The sequence below is a fragment of the Panulirus ornatus genome, chromosome 4 (assembly GCF_036320965.1).
Source record: "Panulirus ornatus isolate Po-2019 chromosome 4, ASM3632096v1, whole genome shotgun sequence".
Classification (NCBI taxonomy): Eukaryota; Metazoa; Arthropoda; class Malacostraca; order Decapoda; family Palinuridae; genus Panulirus; species Panulirus ornatus.
Genome location: NC_092227.1, coordinates 60,966,467 through 60,990,540, shown reverse-complemented (window position 1 = coordinate 60,990,540; position 24,074 = coordinate 60,966,467). Strand labels below are relative to the sequence as shown.

At 40.8% G+C, this 24,074-nt stretch overlaps 1 protein-coding gene across 1 annotated transcript in view; it reads right to left on the bottom strand.

Annotated features, from left to right (window-relative positions):
- The window catches only part of LOC139764806 (uncharacterized), a gene marked incomplete at its 3' end in the record, with an annotated part of 202,539 nt that overhangs the window by 149,181 nt on the left and 29,284 nt on the right, over positions 1-24,074 (bottom strand). Inside the window, exons 5-6 of the mRNA XM_071691740.1 lie at positions 19,620-19,980; positions 8,548-8,571 (exon numbers count right to left, since the gene is read on the bottom strand). Of these exons, the coding sequence (XP_071547841.1) occupies positions 8,548-8,571; positions 19,620-19,980 (385 nt within the window). The remainder of the gene's footprint in view (positions 1-8,547; positions 8,572-19,619; positions 19,981-24,074) is intronic.

Here is a 24,074-nt window from a genome sequence, read left to right as displayed (position 1 = left end):
TTGTTGGAACCACTATTCCTTCAAACATATCCATTTTTGCTTTCCGAGATAATGTTCTCGACTTCCACACATTCTTCAAGGCTCCCAGGATTTTCGCCCCCTCCCCCACCCTATGATACACTTCCGCTTCCATGGTTCCATCCGCTGCCAGATCCACTCACAGATATCTAAAACACTTTACTTCCTCCAGTTTTTCTCCATTCAAACTTACCTCCCAGTTGACTTGACCCTCAACCCTACTGTACCTAATAACCTTGCTCTTATTCACATTTACTCTTAACTTTCTTCTTTCACACACTTTACCAAACTCAGTCACCAGCTTCTGCAGTTTCTCACATGAATCAGCCACCAGCGATGTATCATCAGCGAACAACAACTGACTCACTTCCCAAGATCTCTCATCCACAACAGACTTCATACTTGCCCCTCTTTCCAAAACTCTTGCATTTACCTCCCTAACAACCCTATCCATGATAAACAAATTAAACAACCATGGAGACATCACACACCCCTGCCGCAAACCTACATTCACTGAGAACCAATCACTTTCCTCTCTTCCTACACGTACACATGCCTTACATCCTTGATAAAAACTTTTCACTGCTTCTAACAACTTGCCTCCCACACCATATATTCTTAATACCTTCCACAAAGCATCTCTATCAACTCTATCATATGCCTTCTCCTGATCCATAAATGCTACATACAAATCCATTTGCTTTTCTAAGTATTTCTCACATACATTCTTCAAAGCAAACACCTGATCCACACATCCTCTACCACTTCTGAAACCACACTGCTCTTCCCCAATCTGATGCTCTGTACATGCCTTCACCCTCACAATCAATACCCTCCCATATAATTTACCAGGAATACTCAACAAACTTATACCTCTGTAATTTGAGCACTCACTCTTATCCCCTTTGCCTTTGTACAATGGCACTATGCACGCATTCCGCCAATCCTCAGGCACCTCACCATGAGTCATACATACATTAAATAACCTTACCAACCAGTCAACAATACAGTCACCCCCTTTTTTAATAAATTCCATTGCAATACCATCCAAACCTGCTGCCTTGCCGGCTTTCATCTTCCGCAAAGCTTTTACTACCTCTTCTCTGTTTACCAAATCATTTTCCCTAACCCTCTCACTTTGCACACCACCTCGACCAAAACACCCTATATCTGCCACTCTATCATCAAACACACTCAACAAACCTTCAAAATACTCACTCCATCCCCTTCTCACATCACCACTACTTGTTATCACCTCCCCATTTGCTCCCTTGTCTTACGCACTTTATTTACCTCCTTCCAGAACACCATTTTATTCTCCCTAAAATTTAATGATACTCTCTCACCCCAACTCTCATTTGCCCTCTTTTTCACCTCTTGCACCTTTCTCTTGACCTCCTGTCTCATTCTTTTATACATCTCCCACTCAACTGCATTTTTTCCCTGCAAAAATCGTCCAAATGCCACTCTCTTCTCTTTCACTAATAAATATATAGACATATACTTGCTTGCTCAGGGATACACCACAGGTGAAGTTATTTTTTGCGAGGCAGTATCATTAAGAATATATTCTTAAAAAACTTCTCTCTCCAAATGTGTCTACATTTGTATGTATGTATGTATGTATGCATGTGTTTATATCTATATTTCATATATCTTACATCTATCATACTTGATTGCCATTTCCTGCATCAGTGAGGTAGCACCAGGAAACAGATGAAGGAAGGCTCAGCCACTCATATACACATATATAGGCATAAATGCCCATATGTGCACAGATACAAATCAACATATACACATACAGACATATACATATCCACATATGCACATATACTTGCTTGCCTTCATCCATTCCTGGCGACACCCCGCCCTACAGGAAACAGCATTGTTAGCCCCTGCTTCAGTGAGGTTGCGCAAAGAAAAGAAGAAAAAAAAGGCCTCCCACATTCGTTCACACTCAGTCTCTAGCTGTCATGTGTAATGCACCAAAACCACAACTTCCCACCCGCATTCAGGCCCCACAGACCTTTCCATTGTTTACCCCAAACATTTCACAAACTCTGGTTCAGCCCATATATATAAATATATGTACATTTATAATATATGTACATTCATAGTATATATGTATCTATCCCTGGGGATAGGGGAGAAAGAATACTTCCCACGTATTCCCTTCGTGTCGTAGAAGGCGACTAAAAGGGAAGGGAGCAGGGGGCTGGAAATCCTTCCCTCTTGGTTTTTTTTCTTTTTTTTTAATTTTCCAAAAGAAGGAACAGAGAAGGGGGCCAGGTGAGGATATTCTCTCAAAGGCCCAGTCCTCTGTTCTTAATGCTACCTCACTAACGCAGGAAATGGCGAATAGTATGAAAGAAAAATATATATCATTATTATTATTTTGCTTTGTCGCTGTCTCCCGCGTTTGCAAGGTAGCGCAAGGAAACAGACGAAAGAAATGGCCCAACCCACCCCCATACACATGTGTATATATACACGTCCACACACGCAAATATACATACCTATACATCTCAATGTACACATATATATATATATACACACACAGACACATACATATATACCATTGCACACAATTCATACTGTCTGCCTTTATTCATTCCCATCGCCACCTCGCCACACTTGGAATACCATCCCCCTCCCCCCTCATGTGTGCGAGGTAGCGCTAGGAAAAGACAACAAAGGCCCCATTCGTTCACACTCAGTCTCTAGCTGTCATACAATAATGCCCAAAACCACAGCTCCCTTTCCACATCCAGGCCCCACACAACTTTCCATGGTTTACCTCAGACGCTTCACATGCCCTGATTCAATCCACTGACAGCACATCAACCCCGGTATACCACATCGATCCAATTCACTCTATTCCTTGCCCGCCTTTCACCCTCCTGCATGTTCAGGCCCCGATCACTCAATATCTTTTTCACTCCATCTTTCCACCTCCAATTTGGTCTCCCACTTCTCCTCGTTCCCTCCACCTCTGACACATATATCCTCTTGGTCAATCTTTCCTCACTCATTCTCTCCATGTGCCCAAACCATTTCAAAACACCCTCTTCTGCTCTCTCAACCACGCTCCCCTTACTTCCACACATCTCTCTTACCCTTACATTACGTACTCGATCAAACCACCTCACACCACATATTGTCCTCAAACATCTCATTTCCAGCATATCCACCCTCCTGCGCACAACTCTATCCATAGCCCATGCCTCGCAACCATATAACATTGTTGGTACCACTATTCCTTCAAACATACCCATTTTTGCTTTCCGAGATAATGTTCTCGACTTCCACACATTTTTCAAGGCTCCCAGAATTTTCGCCCCCTCTCCCACCCTATGATTCACTTCCGCTTCCATGGTTCCATCCGCTGCTAAATCCACTCCCAGACATCTAAAACACTTCACTTCCTCCAGTTTTTCTCCCTTCAAACTTACCTCCCAATTGACTTATCCCTCAGCCCTACTGAACCTAATAACCTTGCTTTTATTCACATCTACTCTCAGCTTTCTTCTTTCACACACCTTACCAAACTCAGCCACCAGCTTCAGCAGTTTCTCGCCTGAATCAGCCACCAGCGCTGTATCATCAGCGAACAACAACTGACTCACTTCCCGAGCCCTCTCATCCACAACAGACTGCATACTTGCCCCTCTCTCCAAAACTCTTGCATTCACCTCCCTAACAACCCTATCCATGATAAACAAATTAAACAACCATGGAGACATCACGCATCCTTGTCACAAACAGACATTTACTGGGAACCAATCACTTGAAAGAAAAAGAAATATCAAATTGGGGAAGAGCAGTGTGGTTTCAGAAGTGGTAGAGGAAGTGTGGATCAGGTGTTTGCTTTGACGAATGTATGTGAGAAATACTTAGAGAAGCAAATGGTTTTGTATGTAGCATTTATGGATCTGGAGAAGGCATATGATAAAGAGTTGACAGAGATGCTTTGTGGAAGGTATTAAGAGTATATGGTGTGGGAGGCAAGTTGTTAGAAGCAGTGAAAAGTTTTTATCGAGGATGTAAGGCATGTGTACATGTAGGAAGAGAGGAAAGTGATTGGTTCTCAGTGAATGTAGGTTTGCGGCAGGGGTGTGTGATGTCTCCATGGTTGTTTAATTTGTTTATGGATGGGGTTGTTAGGGAGGTGAATGCAAGAGTTTTGGAAAGAGGGGCAAGTATGCAGTCTGTTGTGGATGAGAGAGCTTGGGAAGTGAGTCAGTTGTTGTTCGCTGATGATACAGTGCTGGTGGCTGATTCGTGTGAGAAACTGCAGAAACTGGTGACTTAGTTTGGTAAGGTGTGTGAAAGAAGAAAGTTGAGAGTAAATGTGAATAAGAGCAAGGTTATTAGGGACAGTAGGGTTGAGGGTCAAGTCAATTGGGAGGTAAGTTTGTATGGAGAAAAACTGTAGGAAGTGAAGTGTTTTAGACATCTGGGAGTGGATTTGGCAGCGGATGGAGCCATGGAAGCAGAAGTGAATCATAGGGTTGGGGAGGGGGCGAAAATTCTGGGAGCCTTGAAAAATGTGTGGAAGTCGAGAACATTATCTCAGAAAGCAAAAATGGGTATGTTTGAAGGAAAGGTGGTTCCAACAATGTTGTATGGTTGCAAGGCATGGACTATGGGTAGAGTTGTGCGCAGGAGGATGGATGTGCTGGAAATGAGATGTTTGAGGACAATATGTGGTGTGAGGTGGTTTGATCAAGTAAGTAATAATAGGGTAAGAGAGATGCGTAGTAATAAAAAGAGTGTGGTTGAGAGAGCAGAAGAGGGTGTTTTGAAATGGTTTGGTCACATGGAGAGAATGAGTGAGGAAAGATTTACCAAGAGGATATATATGTCAGAGGTGGAGGGAATGAGAAGTGGGAGACCAAACTGGAGGTGGAAAGATGGAGTGAAAAAGATTTTGAGTGATTGGGGCCTGAACATGCAGGAGGTTGAAAGGCGTGCAAGGAATAGAGTGAATTGGAACGATGTGGTATACCAGGGTCGACGTGCTGTCAATGGATTGAACCAGGGCATGTGAAGCGTCTGAGGTAAACCACGGAAAGTTCTGTGGGGCCTGGATGTGGAAAGGGAGCTGTGGTTTCGGTGCATTATTACATGACAGCTAGAGACTGAGTGTGAACGAATGGGGCCTTTGTTGTCTTTTCCTAGCACTACCTCGCACACATGAAGGGGGAGGGGGTTGTTATTCCATGTGTGGCGGGGTGGCGATGGGAATGAATAAAGGCAGATAATATGCATTATATACATGTGTATATATGTATATGTCTGTGTGTGTATATATGTATACGTTGAGATGTATAGGTATATATTTTTGCATGTGTGGACGTGTATGTATACACATGTGTATGTGGGTGGGTTGGGCCATTTTTTTCGTCTGTTTCCTTGCACTACCTCGCTAACATGGGTGACAGCGACAAACAAAATAAATAAATAAATAAAATAAATAAAATATCTCTCTTACCCTTTCATTACTTACTTGATCAATCCACCTCACACCACATACTGTTCTCAAACATCTCATTTCCAATACATCCACCCTCCTCCGCACAACCCTATCTATCGCCCATGCCTCACAACCATATAACATTGTTGCAATTGCTATTCCTTCAAACATACCCATTTTTGCTTTCCGAGATAATGTTCTCGACTTCCACACATTCTTCAATGCTCCCAGAACCTTCGCCCCCTCACCCACCCTGTGTGACTCACTTCCGCTTCCATGGTTCCATCCACTGCCAAATCCACTCCCTAACAACCCCATCCATAAACAAATTAAACAACCATGGAGACTTCATCCACCCCTGCTACAAACCGACATTCACTGGGAACAAATCACTTTCCTCTCTTCCTACTTGTACACATACCTTACATCCTCAATAAAAGCCTTTCACTCTTCTAGCAATTTACTTCCCACACCATATACTCTTAAAACCTTCCACAAAGCATCTCTATCAACCCTATCATATGCATTTTCCAGATCCATAAATGCTACATACAAATCCATCTGTTTTTCTACGTATTTCCCTACATACATTCTTCAAAGCAAACACCTGCTCCACACATCCTCAACCACTTCTGAAACCACACTGCTCTTCCCTAATCTGATGCTCAGAACATGCCTTTACCCTCTCAATAAATACCCTCCCATACAATTTCCCAGGAATACTCAACAAACTTATGCCTCTGTAATCTCAATACTCACCTTTATCCCCACTGCCTTTGTACAATGGCACTATGCATGTATTCTACCAATCCTCAAGCACCTCACCATGATCCATACATACACTGAATATCCTTACCAACCAATGAACAAAGTCAACTCCTTTTTTAATACATTCCACTGCAATACTATACAAACCCACCATCTTGCCAGATTTCATCTTATACAAAGCTTTCACTACCTCTTCTCTGTTTACCAAACCATTCTCCCTAACCCTCTCACTTCACATACCACCCTGACCAAAACATCTATATCTGCCACCCTATCATCAAGCACATTCAATAAACCTTCAAAATACTTACTCCATCTCCTTCTCACTCTCTTCAAAATATACTATTTGATTTGGTTTACAGCCTGTAGTTCCCACAGTAACTACTACTGTATTGATGCTATAGACATCTCTTTGTCTCCCATCTCATTGGAGAAGAGTGAGAAAAAGAGGGAAAGAGTGAGAGAGACATTTGAGATATAATGACCTGAATATTCAGGTGAGTGGGAGGCTTGCATGAGAGAGAATGTACTAGCAATGTAGCATGCTGTCAACTGGGTGAAACAGGGCACACAAAGTGGTCTATGGAAACCATGGAACAGTCTGTGAGGCTTATTTGTGGATGGTAGGCTGCGACAGCTAGAAAGTGGATGTAAGCTTATGAGGCCAATGTTCATCTGTTGCTGGTGCAATCTTGCTATGAAAAAAGCAATTCACAGTTTACTGTATGAGTTCCTCAAATACATATATCAATTTTCCAATAAGCTCTTTGTCCTGAGAACTTTAGATCTGGTAAAAAAGTAAGAAAAAGCATTACACATGATGTGAAATTAAATGTTTTGAACGATTCAAATGCTGATGAACAAGCGGTGGTCATTGGAGGAGCACATGGCTTACCTCTCATGACCAAAGGAACAATACAGTGTGATAATGATGACAAGATTAAAGAAAATATGGAAAATCAGACAACATTTAAGTATAGCCTGAACAGGATCACCTAAAGTTCCATTTGTAGACAATCCTGCCCCTATGCCCCCAACTAACTCCAACATTCATCACTCTACCTAAACCCACTTTTACTGTACAAGGCTCACTCACCACTTGAAGGGTGTTTCTGACACCTTGACTGGGAATTACAGCATTACAGCCTAAAAGTAAATCTTGATGTAAATGCAGGTGAGACTGTGCTCCACAGACATAATGGAGGCATAAGGAGTCCTAAAGGTGACATAGTGCAGAGGGCAACTAATGTTATGCTTAAAGATGGCACCAAGCAGTTCAGTTGTCATCCAATTCCAAACGACTTGGCAACTCTGCAAATCTAGTGATTCAAAAGAAATTCTTTGCAACTTAAAGAGTGAAACAGTTCACTAACAGACAGAGGTCATGTAAAACATTTAAATGGGGCAACTCTATAAGGGACCCATTCATACATACTGGAAAACCTATTACAAACACACTTCTACAATTCATATTAAAAATATAAATCACAAGGAGGAATATACATATAAAACATTCCAAAAAAAAGCTACATTACATGCCAGGTTGATAGCATTCAACAAATACCTTATTCATATCATATATTAAGGAAATTCCTAAACAGAATAACCCAAAAATGGCAAGGAAGTCCCAGGGTATGAAGCAACTTCAAGCAACATTAAACATAACATGCTCCAAGCAAACCATGACCCAGGTTGAGAACAGCAACAACCCATTTAAGACCAAGGATGAAACACAGGCCATCAAACTGCTACAATCACATACTGCTCCCACAGCCCCCTGATTTATGAAACTCATTCATGTAATAACAATGTTAGTAGAGCCTAAAGCTAGAAAGACAAGTACTGAATATACTACTCAGCATTAAAGTTAAAATGCCATATCTACTATCTATGTATAAATGAGATATTTACATTTTATACTATATATATACTTACTGGTTAACCATTTGGTTTTGCTTTGAATCACTAGTAAATGCCTACTTAAAATAATAAAGATCAGTCAATTTACACAGACTGAAAAAAGTTTTCTCTTAAATCTTTAACAATAAAGATGATGTAGCAATAACCAACAGGCTGACCTCGAAACTACCAAAACCTATGGTGTGTTTGCAAACTGAAATCTTCATCAAGCTCGAAATGCAACAGCTAATCAAAGACCCATAAAGTGCATAATGTCCCTCAGACCATACTTGCAAATGTCAAGTGACTAACTCCCATTTTCAAGAATTCTGCATGCAAACACACCATTACACAACACCCATAAAAACTAGCTGTCAGTTTCTCACCCGAACCAAACCCTGGGCCAAATCCTAGACACAAGAGAGAAAAAAAATTATAAGCTTGCATCAAAAAAGATTTATAATTACAATTCATGAAATGTACAAGATACTAATACTGTAAACCCTTAATCACTTATGTTTTAAACCACTACAGTATTATAATCTTAAAGGAGAAAAAAATGGCAGAAATAACTTTCTCAACTGAATGTTAATTGTCCCCATAACTAAAACATTCTAAACAATCTATATGAAGGTCACTTCAATATAAACAAACAATATATTGGGGTATGTATTAAGCAAAATATCTAAAATCTAAACAATAATCTGCTTTATAACTGTTCTGATGGATGAAAAAAAGGTAATTCCATAATAAAATTTATAGTATTCAATTATAACATATCAAACCTATATTTAAATCATCAAAGCTCTTGGTGAGCTTGAAGGTGTAATGCAACCCCTAGCAGATTCTGATTTAACAAATAACAGAAAATTTTTTGACCATCTCTGAAAAGATAACCTACTTGCAAAGCACTTTCATTTAAAAACACATAAATTCCAATCCTAAAGCTATTGCAGTAAAATTTTTTGATACTTCTAACATTATTTCATTAACAAAGACAAACAATCTTCAGCAGTTACACGTAAACAAACAGCTATTAAGACTCCCATCATACACACACCCATATGAAACTGCACTCCCCTGACAATGTAAGCACACAATTATTTATAAATAATTTCAGACATACATCCAACTGATACCACATTCCTTGGACAATGAATAAGTTAACCCTTTCCACTCTGAACTCTGGATACCACCTCATGAGAGATTTTGAGATATGATGGAGAGATTTGTCTATCAAACGCAGGCAAAAAAGAGTAATTTGTATGTGTCTGGGGAGTATGCTTTCAGATGGGGTGGTGTTTAAGACAAGATTGGGAAGGTGACTGTTTCATGCCTGTCAATCATTAAGTAGGTGTTTTGTGTCATGTTTGTATGGGCAGAAAGATTTCAAGCATAGATTGCAGAAGTGTAAAGCAACAGCAAGCTTTCTTTTCTATTTCCACTTGGGAGCTCAAGGTTGGTTATGGAGCAGTTTGGATGAGTGGAATCTAGAGCTGTTGCAAAGAATTGAATGCTGAGCATGAAAAGTAAGAGTGCGTTCATGTGTATCATTGCACTGTGCACAGATTTAATGTTTTTGGCTCCTAGGCAGCTGGTGGTTCTTTTATAAAACTTCTTTTGTGCAGTCTGCAGCTTTGTTATATCTGCTTCTGAACACGGATTACAAACAAGGTGATGCATAGTTTAGGGTGGAGTGGATGAACTTTGTAGAGCAAACAAAAATTCTTTCTCTTGTCCAAATCTGGTACAGATGGGTCATGGTACACAGGTTCCTGTCTACGTGGTATAATCAAATGCACTTTCCAAGTATCCATGCTCATAATAAATAACATTTTGCCAATCATGGCATACAGGTCTGAGTAACCGCAGTATTTTTTCCACCCATTCTGAATAACCGCACTATCTTTTTCCACCCATTTTGAATAACCACAGTATTTTTTTTCCATCCAAAGGGTGAGTATTGCAGTGGCTGGAGGCTACTTTTTTTCTCTTTGTAATCAAGCAGCTATCTACCTTATAAACAAGTACAGGCTACAAAACATCTCAAACACCCATCTATATCTTACAGGAAATAATTTATACCATACTAATATCGTACATATTAAATAATAAATACAAGGAAAGTAATCAGAATTGGTTAAGAGAAAACTGACTGCATATCCACCATGTACAGTAGATACCTACAAATATGCCAAAATATACCAGAACAACATGCTATATACTATCAAAATTATCAAAAATGTTTAAATGAGCTGGTAGAACAATATCTAACATAAAATATGGAAAGATTCATAACCAGTAAAGAAAAATAAAATTATTTCATCCAACTGCTCTCACAAGATAAGTCTTCCAACCACTGAAATACATCTAGAAAAATGAAATGTCAAGTACACTGAAAACCATTTCTCTTGTAATTATGGAGACTATTCAATAGCCAGGGCCACCATCATGAGGAAGTTCCAGTTGGACAAGCATCAGAGATACAGGTAGACAGATAGATAGAAACAAAACAACATAAAATAAAAAAATCATAAAATAATTAAGAAACAAGCGATACAGTCCTAGTCTTACAAAGGGAAATATATAAGAAATTTGCATCGGGAGTGTATTGCTATGACATTTTATGAAAATATTGCAATTAAAATGATAAGCACTTAAAACTACCTGACTGTACCAGAATAACACAGCAAATACAATCCAACTTGCCTACGATGTATTCACATGTGCTGGTAGAATGATGCTCAATACAAAATAAGAAAAAGCTATGAAGCCTAACATGAACATTATATCCCCCAATGCTCTCCCCAAATCAGTCCCCCAAACTAAAACACATTATAAATAATGATATAATAAATTCAAAAAGCTATTTCTATTAAATGATACAACAATAATCTTTTTTTTTTTTGGCTTTGTCGCTGTCTCCCGCAGTTGCGAGGTAGCGCAAGGAAACAGACGAAAGAAATGGCCCAACCCACCCCCATACACATGTATATACATACACGTCCACACACGCAAATATACATACCTACACAGCTTTCCATGGTTTACCCCAGACGCTTCACATGCCCTGATTCAATCCACTGACAGCACGTCAACCCCGGTATACCACATCGATCCAATTCACTCTATTCCTTGCCCTCCTTTCACCCTCCTGCATGTTCAGGCCCCGATCACACAAAATCTTTTTCACTCCATCTTTCCACCTCCAATTTGGTCTCCCACTTCTCCTTGTTCCCTCCACCTCCGACACATATATCCTCTTAGTCAATCTCTCCTCACTCATTCTCTCCATGTGCCCAAACCATTTCAAAACACCATGAGAGATACTAGTAATAGTACCATGAGAGACTGTAAAATGGCAAAATGTGAAAGCAAATGATGTGAGGGGAGTGGGTCAGTAATGGGATATATTTAGGGAAGCAGTGATGGCAAGTGCAAAAGATGCTTGTGACATGAGAAAGGTGGGTGGTGGGCAGATTAGAAAGGGTAGTGAGTGGTGGGATGAAGAAGTATATTTGTTAGTGAACGGGAAAAGCGAGGCGTTTGGATGATACTTACAAGGAAGGAGTGCAAATGACTGGTAGATGTATAAAAGAAAAAGGCAGGAGGTCAAGAGGAGAGTGTAAGGCAAATGCGAGTTGGGGTTGAAAGATTCATTAAATTATAGGGAGAAAAAAAAGTTGTTTTGGAAGGAAGCAAGTAACGTGCAAAAGACAAGAGAACAAATGGGGACATCGGTGAAAGGGTAAGGGAGGAAGTAATAACATGTAGTGATGAAGTAAGAAAAAGAGGTGAGTATTTTGAGGGTTTGTTGAATGTATTTTATGATTCAGTGGCAGATGTAGGGTGTTTTGGTAGGGGAGTTGTATGAAGTGAAAGGGTAAGGAGAAATGGTTTGGTTAAGAAAAAGGAGGTATTGAAAGCTTTGTGGAAGATGAAACCCGACAAGGCGGAGGGTGTGAATGGTATTGCATTAGAATTTATTAAGAAAGGAGGTAATTGTGTCGTCAATTGGTTGGTAAGGATATTCAATGTATGTATGGATCATGGTGAAGTGCCAGAGGATTGGCAGAATGCATGCATAGTGCCACTGCACAAAAGCAAAGGGGATAAGGGTTACTGTTCAAATTACGGACACATAAGGTTGTTGAGTATTCCTGGGAAATTGTATGGGAGGGTACTGATTAAGAGGGTGAAGGCATGTACTGAGCATCTGATTGGGAAAGAGTACTGTAACTTCAAAAGTGGTAGAGGATGTGTGTGTCAGGTGTCTGCACTGAAGAATGTGTGTGTGTGAAATACTTAGTAAAAGAGAAGGATTTGTATGAAGCATTTAAGGATCTGGAGAAAGGATATGATAGGGATGACAGAGATGCTTTGTGGAAGGTCTTAAGAGTATATATAGCGTGGGAGTAAAAGACGGATTTGTAAGTAGCATTTATGGATCAGGAGAAAACATACGATAGGGTTGATATAGATGCTATGTGGAAGGTCTTAAAAGTATATGGTGTGGGAGGTAAGCTGCTTGGAGCAGTGAAAAGTTTTTACCAAGGATGTAAGGCATGTGTACGAGTAGGAAGAGAGGAGAGTGACTGGTTTCCAGTGAAGGTCGGTCTACAGCAGTGGTGTCTGATGTCCCCATGGCTGTTTAATTTGCTTATGGATGGGGTGGTTAGGGAGGCAAAGACAAGAGTTTTGGAGAGAGGGGCGAGTATGCAGTCTGATGGGGATGAGAGGGCCTGGGAAGTGAGTCAATTGGTGTTTGCCAATGATACAGCTCGGGTGGCTGATGTGAGTGAGAAACTGCATGACTCGCACCCATATAATATTGTTGGAACTATTATTCCTTCAAACATACCCATTTTTGCTCTCTGAGATGACGTACTCTCCTTCCACACATTCTTCATCGCTTCCATAACCTCTTCTCCCTTCCCCACCTTGAGACTCACTTCTGCTTCCATGGTTCTATTCTCTGCAAAGTCCACTACCAGATCCCTAAAACACTTCAATTTCTCTAATTTTTCTCCATTCAAACTTACATCCCAACTAACTTGTCCATCAACCCTGCTGAAACTAATAACCTTGCTCTTATTCACATTTACCCCCAACTTTCTCCTTTCACACACTTTTCTAAACTCAGTCACCAACTTTTGCAGTTTCTCACTCAAACCAGCAATCAGTGCTGTATCATACAATTTTGCAGGTACATTCAACCAACTTATGCTACTGTAATTTGAAAACTCACCTTAATCCACTTCGCCTTTGTGCAATGGCATTATACATGAATTCCACCAATCCTCAAGCACTTCACCATGGTCCATACATACAATGAATATCCCTACAAACCATTCCAGAACAGTCACCCCCTTTCTTAACAAATTCAACTGCAATACCATCTACTCCTGCCTTGTCAATTTCATCTGCCAGGCTTTCACCACCCCTTTCTCTCTCTAACAAACCACTCTCCCTGACTCTCTCACTTCGCATAACAACCCGACCAAAACTACATACATCTGCCACTCTATCATCAACCACAATCAACAGTCCTTCAAAATACTTGCTCAATCACTACTCGATCACTTTCTCCCTTGCCCCCTTCACCAGCGATGCCATTTTTCTCGTATTTTTGCACATTATCTAACCCCTTCCAAAACATCTTTTTTTTCTCCCTAAAGTTTAATGATACTCTCTCATCCACAACTCTCCTTTGCCCTCTTAATCAAACCTTGCACCCTCCTCTTATTCATTTCCGAGTTCTGTGCTCCTTCCTCGTAAGTACTGTCCAAATGTCTCTCTTTTCTCTTTCACTCATAACTTTACTTCATCCCACTAGTCACTAACTTTTGTAATCTGCCCACCTCCCATCTTTCTCATGCCACATGAATCTCTTGCACATACCATCACTGCTTCCCTAAATACATTCCATCCCTCACATACTCTCCTCACTTCATTTGCTCTCATCTTTTGCCATTCTACATGCAATCTTTCCTGGTATTTCTTCACGTCTCATTTCCAAGCTCGCTCACTCTCACCAATCTCTTTTTCCCTAAATTCTCTAATCTTTTTGAAAACCTCTACAAATCTTCAAGTTCACCTCCATAAGACAGTGATCAGACATCCCACCAGCTGCCCTTCTCAGCACATTTACATCCAAAAGTCTCTCTTTCACATGTCTGTCAATTAATATGTAATCTAATGATACCCTTTGACCATCTCTCTTACTCACATATATACACTTGTGTATATCTCTTTTTAAACCAGGTATTCCCAATCACCAGTCTTTTTTCAGCACACAACTCTACAAGCTCTTCATCATTTCCATTCACAACACTGAGTAGCCCATGCACACCAACTGTACCCTTCACTGCCACATTACTCACCTTCCCATTCAAATCACCCATCACTAATACCCAGTACACTGAGTAGCCCATGCACACCAACTGTACCCTCAACTGCCACATTACTCACCTTCACATTCAAATCACCCATCACTAATACCTATTCTCTTGCACCAAAACTGCTGACACTCACTCAGCTGCTTTCAAAACACTTGCCTCTCATTATCTTTCTTATCATAACCAGGTGCATAAGCACCAATAATCACCCATCTCTCGCCACTAGTTTTACCAAGTGTAACCATAGGGGACACCAGTATCCCAAAGGTAAACAGTTGCAAACTGTTACGAGTCACTATAAACTCTGACTTAACATGGGCTGAACACAAGTAACATCGCAGGCATCCTGACTTCTCTGCATACTACAAATGCTGAAGAAATATACCTCATCAAAACATACATAACTTACATACGACCTACCCTGGAGTATTGCTCCCCACCGTTTCATGCTGGGCTCTCTGCTTACTAGTCTCAGTCGACCAAGAAGGTGCAAATGAGAGCTATAAAGATCTCCCATGGGTATGAAAAAGTTATCAAGAAGCCCTCTGAGAGTCCTCCTTACAGACATTGTCACAAAGGAGGGAGGAGCTGCCCTTCAAATCTGTGAAGGGACTACTCAATGACGATAGGCACAGAGACCTCCAACCTCATCAATGAGGTGAGGTGAGCACAAGAATAACACGTGGCAGTGACCGACTTCAATCTTTCAGATTTGGAATATGTCTAAAAAGGTCGAGCATCCCATAAGTGACAAGACCCATTAACTCTAGTGGTCTGTGACAATATGACAACAGAGAAGAAACTGTTGGACATATTGTGTAAATCATACAGATTTTCTTTATTACAAACCATTTTGCTCTTTGTTAAGGCAAACAACCCCTTTTCTTTTTTTTATTGATTATTTTAAAAATGTGCCCTTTGGGTCTCGCATCCTCAACCGTGCAATTCTATCAAAATAAATTGATTTGTCCATCTGTCTGTCTAAACAAACTACATTCTTTTTGTCTATGCTCTGGAGACACCTCCCCAATCTCTTCAACAATGTAAAAAATCCAATGTATCACATATCACTGCATCTCTCAGGCCTTAAGTACAACATCCACACTGAAGATGTCAATCAATTAGTATTAAATTATTCTGCACTCTCCCCATGAAGACAAACATAAATCATAATATTTGCACCTGCCAGTAGACATTTCTAGCTTCCTGGATGGTGCATGGATGCTATAAAAGGGTGTTCAAGGGCAGGAGTACGTGCTGTGCTTAACAGCAAGTTTTCAGACCTTTGTAATTCAATCTAGGGTAAAGAGAGGCATTGACCCTAATGATAATTCTCCTGTCTTTGTTTGTCCCAATGTTTGCAACTAAAACATTTTTGATGTTTTCCTGGCCTCTTTTCTACAAAGCATCTTGTTCATCTCAAGGTATAGGTTAGAATGTGTCTATGACACAACGAGTGACAATACTGGTTCAAATATTTTTCCCCCAGTAATGATTTACACATTTCCCTTGATTGGCATTTCTATTCGTTAAGCAAGCTGAGACTTCTTCAGTAGTTTGGTCTCTGCCAGTAAAGGAGGATACATGATGACCAACAGTAACACGTTTCTGGTGTTCGTTATTTTTCATTTAAGCAAGCAAAGATAAACTTTTAGAGTCAAATGTGCCAAAATGGTGTGGGTGGGAAGATGGTAGTGAAAGTGAGTGCTTTAAAAGCAGGCACCTTGTAAAAGTACACATCAAAAGAAATGGGTAAAGAACAGCAAAAGGTGAGCAAATGTAACTTGGGGAATGGGCAAGGGATAGGAGGTATTTAAGAAAGCAGTGCTTGGATGTGCGAGAGAAGTGTGTGGCATGTGGTGGATGGGATGCAGGCATGTGAGAAAGTCAGCACTACGGCAAGGAGGTGAAGTTGTACAAGGGAGATCGTAAGGTCAAGAGATAGTAAATGAGAGCTGGGGTGGAGTATCATATCAGCAAACAATCTAATGACTTCAAGACCCAGTTTCTACATCTATCGAAAATTCCTTAATTTTTCTCTTGCCTTTGACATTTCTGTAATTGCACCTTAATTTAACATCTTCAAGATCCAGTTTCTACCCATCTCACTATAAAAAATTCCTTAACTTTCCCCTTGCCCGTAACAGTTCTGTAATTCCACCTCTTCACTCAATGAACATACTTGGTATTACTATAACATCCACTCTATCTTAGAAACCCCACAAAATGGAAATAGCTAAGTCTGCCTCTAAGAATCCGGGAATCCTGTTTAGATGTCAATATTTAATTTCTCCCGAACAGTTTACACAAAAGACCAACCTGACCTAGAATGAAGCACTGCATCCTTAACTGACAGAGTTGAGTCAAAAGTGGTCCAACTTATAAACTCTCCACTTACCCTATGCTGCAGTGTTGGCGCAGTTTCTTCTATATGTATTACTTCAGTGTTTGCTCCCAAAAGCTGGCTAGTTGTGTGCCCCCACACAATACAAGGCAAGCTGCCATGTACATGATTACCGTGAGGCCATTGGTAACTCAAGGGTGGGCCACTATGATAATTATTTCTTTCCCCACACCTTAAGGCTTAGGAACTCTACCCTCTCATGATTTTCCCAACTATGACCTGGCACATTTTAAGACAGGCATTTCACCTCCTCTGAAATTCATAAATACTTTCTCTTATCTTTTTCCCTTTTATCAAACTCTGTATTTCAATTATGGCTCAGCCTTGATGTGGACTTTTTGTCTGTGACTGGAAAAAAAAGTACTACTGTATGAAGTGAGCATAAGAACAAATGGAAGTAACAGTAAGAGGATCAAATGGGGAAGAAGGACAGACAAAGAAGAGAATAGCAGATGCAACGAGTATTCTAAAGGGATGTTCAATGTCCTGGATGACAGGGTTGCAAATGTAGTGCCTGGGATGTGAAAGTGAGTGAAGCGAGAGTCATGGCAAACAGTTTGGTGTAAGAGAAGAAGTGGAAAAACCTTGCCTTAGATAAACTGTGGCAAAGTGGTTGAAATGGATGGGATTTCTGTTGAAATTCTCTCAAGACAGGATGAAAGAGCTGCTGACTGTTTTGTTAGGATTTTCATTATATGTATGGCTCAAAGTGAGGTGCCTGAGGACAGGAGGAATGGTCAATTAGCGCCACTTTATAAAGGTAAGGAGGATAAAATTGAATGATCAAATTACAAAGGCAAAGCTTGTCAAGGCAAGCTGTATGGGAGACTGGTGATTGAAAGGAAGGAACAATGTGGCTTCAGGAATGGCAGTGGATATGTGGATCAGGTGTTTGCTTTGAAAAATCAGCGTGAGAAATACTCTTAGAAAAGAATTTGCAGGTGACATTTATGGATTTGGAAAAAGCATACAATAGGTATGATAGAGATGCTTTGTGGATGGTGTTATGATTTATGGTGTGGAAAAAGGCTACTAAATGCAGTAAGGTATGTGCACAAGCAGGAAGTGAAGAGGATGAGTGGCTTCAGGTGCAGGTGGATCTGCAGCAAGGGTGTGTGATGTCACAATGGCTGTTTTATCTGTTTATGTATGGGGTGGAGAGGTAAATGTGAGGGTCTTGGAAAGACAAATGGGTTTGCAGTTTGCTTGGAGGTGGAGAAGCCTTGTGGGTGAGTCACTTCTTTGTTGATGATATGGTGGCAGACTAAGGTGAGATACCAAAGAAACTGGTGTCTGAGCTTAATGGTATATGTTAAAGGAGAAAGATGAGAGTAAATGTACACAAAAGTCAGGTTGTAAAGTTTAGCAAGGGAGACAGACAGGTTGCTCTGAGTGTGTTTGAAAAGGGAAAACTGGAGGAAGTAGAGTGTTTCCGATACTGAAAGTGGGCAGTGGAAGATAGACAGGGTGCTTCAAGTGTGTGTGAATAAAGAAAAACTGAGAGTGGACAGGGCAGTGAAGGGAATCATGGTAGTTGAAGTAAGGAATAAGTGGATGAGAGGGATAAGTCCTTGATGCAATGAGAAGTGTGCAGAAACAGAGGTCACAGTCTGTATGGAAAAGGTGGTTATGTTTGATGGTAAAGTAGTCCTGATTATGTTGTACAGCTGCAAGGTGTGGGCCACTGATAAAGAGGTATGGAGAAAGGTAGATGTGTTGGAAATGAAATGCTTGAGGACAATTTGTGGTGTGAGGAGAGTTGATTAAGTAAGGAATGATAGGGTAACAGAGGTTTGCTAATAAGAAGTGTCTGGTTCAGAGAGATGGAGGGCATGTCAAAATTGTTTGCACATTTCTAAAGAATGAGTGAGAATTGGACTAAGAGGATATACACATCAGAAGTAGACGAAACGAGGAGGAGGAGACCGAACTGGAGATGATAGATTAAAGTGAAAGATGCTTGAGGGTCCAGGGCCTGAACATGCAGGAGGGTGTGAGGCACCTATTAGATACAGCAAATCAGACAATTGAGGCATACAGGGCGACATGCTGTCAAAGGGCTGAACCAAGGTATATGAAGTGGTCAAGGGAAACCAGATATGTTGGTGGGGCTTGGCTGTGAACGGGGGGCTCTGGTTTCAGTGCATCATACATGACAGATAAAGTGGTTGTGAGAAAAGGGAACCATTCTTCATCTGTTCTTGGTACTACCTCACTAAACAGGAAACAGTGAACAAGTATGGAAAAAACTGCTTCTGTCTCATTAAGACAACATAAAAAAAAAAAAAAAAAAAAAAAAAAAACAGCCTTATTTGTACACATCCCTTACCTGTCATACTAAACTAGTCAGACACATCCCTATTCAATACCAACTGTTGTGCTCCCTTTGAAATCCAACTGTGATAAAGTTGATGGATGGATGTTTTAAAAGCCATGACTGGTAACCCCATAAATGAAGGTTGTCTGAGGGTCACATACTTTCCTGATATAGTAGGGCTATCCATGCCACTATATACCAGCTGCTCTGGACTGGATAGGAATGTCAAGCATGCATAATTTGACCACAGTCAAGAGCAGATAAAACTTTTCCATGCCTTCCTTATCAATATTTTTCATGCAGTAAAGAGTAATCCAACTTGATAATCCACTAACATACCTGGTGGTCCTGGAGGTACACCATAAGGAGGAGGCCCACCTGGTCCCCCAGGAAATGGTCCCCCAGGAGGCATACCAAAGGGTGGTCCACCTGGTGGTGGGCCCATACCCACACCTGGCGGTCCCCACTGCCCCTGTGGTCCCTGCCAGCCACTAGGTCCATCATCATCATCAACACCATCCTTGTTCCCATTTTCTTGGTTTGAAGGTCCATTACTGCTATTACCTCCTGGACCCTGATTGTTTCCACCACCACCACTATTATTGCCTCCACTACCTCCAGTAACAGCATTTGGAGGTCCACTATTACTACCACCTTGACTTGGAGGTGTCACACCTGCTGCCTGAGCCATAGCTTCCACCTGATAAAATGAATAATTCTGTTGTAAATTCAAGCATGATGTGCTTACAATTCTTCCTTATTTGCATCAAAAACAATCAAATTTCAATTAGTAATAGTAAATGACTAAAGTAGTGATGAAATTTCACTATCACAATAAAATAATTACAATGAAAAATGAAGTATATACATGTGCATGTGTTGAGCCATTCTTTCATCTGTTTCCCAACACTACCTTCCTAATGTAGGATATAGCGATGAAGTATAATAAATAAAATAAAATAATACACACAAACACATCAAAATCTCAAAAAAAGAAAGAAAAACGTATATGCATACAAATACACAAAGTTCAAAGGCATAGAACATTTGGTCACCACACCTAAAGATGCACAGAGCTAACAGAGAAGGTCCTGAAGAAAGCAAGAATAATGGTACCAGAAATAAGAGCCGAGTAACAGGGAAAGGCTAGAGGCCTTGTATTTGGCCACCATGGAAGTGAAGACTTTTGACATGGCCACCCCCTTGACAGGAGTTCCTGGAGAGAACAGCCATTAGAGACATAAACAGACACACAAAAGACAGAAAAGTGAGGGTGACCTGCTCACAATCTTGTTTTTAAAACAAACTGATGATGCAGTGTCAAAAGATTTTTAAGAGATGTAGGGATAGAAAAAAACAATAATACTGAACAAAAAATGACTGATGCATTGGGACTGTCGTAGGGACACACAAACAAAGGTACACTGGAAATTAAGTGAAAATGTGCACTGGACATCACAGCAAGGTAACAGATCTGAGCCACTGTGGCCTTTCTTCATGTATTTTTTGCATACCTGGCTTATGTGGGAAACAGCAATTATGAAAAGAATGAGAGATTAGGTAACCATGGAAGTGCCTGGTAGATGAAAGGTTAGAAAAGTGCAGAGCATTCAGGATCAGAGTTTGTTTGCTAAAAGGGTGATTTTACAGAAAAGTAAAAGGCATACGTTGCCAATTCAACAATACAGTGAATGATCTAGCTCAAAGGTGGTATCAAAATTAAAAAGGGTAGTAAAGGAGGAGGTTGAAAGATCTAAGTCACAGACTGTGTCTGGCTTGGAAGATGATACATCAAATAAAGAAAAAAATGGGAGAGAAAGAAGGAATGCTCATTAAAAGATTATGAGGCTATGAAATTCCCCAATGTAATTCCTGAGATAAAAGGAGAAAAATTAGGGGATAATCAAGATATATGGGGAAGATCAGTTATAGATGTGCTTCATTCTGAGTCATCTAGCCAGGAGACAAGCTAGAAAACTAAAAAGAAAGTGTGGAATCCAATATGATGTCATCAAATGTGATACATCAGTGGAAGAGAGGGGAAAAACAAAAAGATACAGACAAAAGGAAAAAAAATAGGACAAACCAAATGAGGCAAGATGATGGAGCAGCCTTGCCTGGAGTGTTAGGTAATGGTATTGTCATCAGACAAAGTAATCTACAAAAATAGTGATAGATTTGTTGTTAATGGTAAAGAAATAGAATCTACAGACTGAAAAAGATTTTATATAGGCAAGGAAGATACAGGTGAGCGTTCAAATTACATAACTATAAATGTGCTGAGGCTACCTGATGAGTTGTATGACAGAGTAATGACTGAAAGGGTGTGAGCATGACCTGAGCATCATATTGGGAAGAAAGTGTGGTTTCAGAAGGGGTAAAGGATGCATGGATGAGGTGTTTACTTTAAAGAATGTGTGACAATACTCAGATACAGATGGATTTGCCAAACATGAAATAACAACCCCCTCCCCCCTCATGTACGCAAGGCAGTGCTAGGAAAAGACAACAAAGGCCACATTCGTTCACACTCAGTCTCTAGCTGTCATGTAATAATGCACAGAAACCACAGCTCCCTTTCCACATCTAGGCACCACACAACTTTCCATGGTTTACCCCAGACGCTTCACATGACCTGGTTCAATCCATTGACACCACATCGACCCAGGTATACCACATCATTCCAATTCACTCTATTCCTTTCACGCCTTTCACCCTCCTGCATGTTCAGGCCATGATCACTCAAAATCTTTTTCACTCCATCTTTCCACCTCCAATTTGGTCTCCCACTTCTCCTTGTTCCCTCCACCTCTGAAACATATCCTCTTGGTCAATCTTTCCTCACTCATTCTCTCCATGTGACCAAACCATTTCAAAACACCCTCTTCTGCTCTCTCAACCACACTCTTTATTACCACACATCTCTCTTACCCTTACGTTACTCACTCGATCAAACCACCTCACACCACATATAGTCCTCAAATATCTCATTTCCAGCACATCCACCCTCCTCCGCACAACTCTATCTATAGCCTACGCCTCGTAACAATATAACATTGTTGGAACCACTATTCCTTCAAACATACCCATTTTTGCTTTCCGAGATAATGTTCTCGACTTCCACACATTCTTCAAGGCTCCCAGAACTTTCGCCCCCTCCCCCACCCTATGATTCACTTCCACTTCCTTTTTTCCATCCACTGCCAAATCCACTCCCACATATTTAAAACACTTCACTTCCTACAGTTTTTCTCCATTCAAAACTTACCTCCCAATTGACTTGTCCCTCAACCCTATTGTACCTAATACTAATAACCTTGCTCTTATTCACATTTACTCTCCGCTTTCTTCTTTCACACACTTTACCAAACTCAGTCACCAGCTTCTGCAGCTTCTCACACGAATCAGCCACCAGCACTGTATCATCAGCGAACAACAATTGACTCACTTCCCAAGCTCTCTCATCCACAACAGACTGCATACTTGCCCCTCTTTCCAAAACTCTTGCATTCACCTCCCTAACAACCCCATCCATAAACAAATTAAACAACCATGGAGACATCACACACCCCTTCCGCAAACCTACATTCACTGAAAACCAATCACTTTCCTCTCTTCCTACACGTACACATGCCTTACATCTTCGATAAAAACTTTTCACTGCTTCTAACAACTTGCCTCCTACACCATATATTCTTAATACCTTCCACAGAGCATCTCTATCAACTCTATCATATGCCTTCTCCAGATCCATATATGCTACATACAAATCCATTTGCTTCTCTAAGTATTTCTCACATACAGTCTTCAAAGCAAACACCTGATCCACACATCCTCTACCACTTCTCAAACCACACTGCTCTTCCCCAAGCTGATGCTCTGTACATGCCTTCACCCTCTCAATCAATTCCCTCCCACATAATTTACCAGGAATACTCAACAAACTTATACCTCTGTAATTTGAGCACTCACTTTTATCCCCTTTGCCTTTGAACAATGGCACTATGCAAGCATTCCGCCAATTCTCAGGCACCTCACCATGAGTCATTTTTTTTTTTTTTTTGCTTTGTCGCTGTCTCCCGCGTTTGCGAGGTAGCGCAAGGAAACAGACGAAAGAAATGGCCCAACCCACCCCCATACATACGTATATACATACGTCCACACACGCAAATATACATACCTACACAGCTTTCCATGGTTTACCCCAGACGCTTCACATGCCTTGATTCAATCCACTGACAGCACGTCAACCCAGGTATACCACATCGATCCAATTCACTCTATTCTTTGCCCTCCTTTCACCCTCCTGCATGTTCAGGCCCCGATCACACAAAATCTTTTTCACTCCATCTTTCCACCTCCAATTTGGTCTCCCTCTTCTCCTCGTTCCCTCCACCTCTGACACATATATTCTCTTGGTCAATCTTTCCTCACTCATTCTCTCCATGTGCCCGAACCATTTCAAAACACCCTCTTCTGCTCTCTCAACCACGCTCTTTTTATTTCCACACATCTCTCTTACCCTTACGTTACTTACTCGATCAAACCACCTCACACCATACATTGTCCTCAAACATCTCATTTCCAGCACATCCATTCTCCTGCGCACAACTCTATCCATAGCCCACGCCTCGCAACCATACAACATTGTTGGAACCACTATTCCTTCAAACATACCCAATTTTGCTTTCCGAGATAATGTTCTCAACTTCCACACACTCTTCAAGGCTCCCAGAATTTTCGCCCCCTCCCCCACCCTATGATCCACTTCCGCTTCCATGGTTCCATCCACTG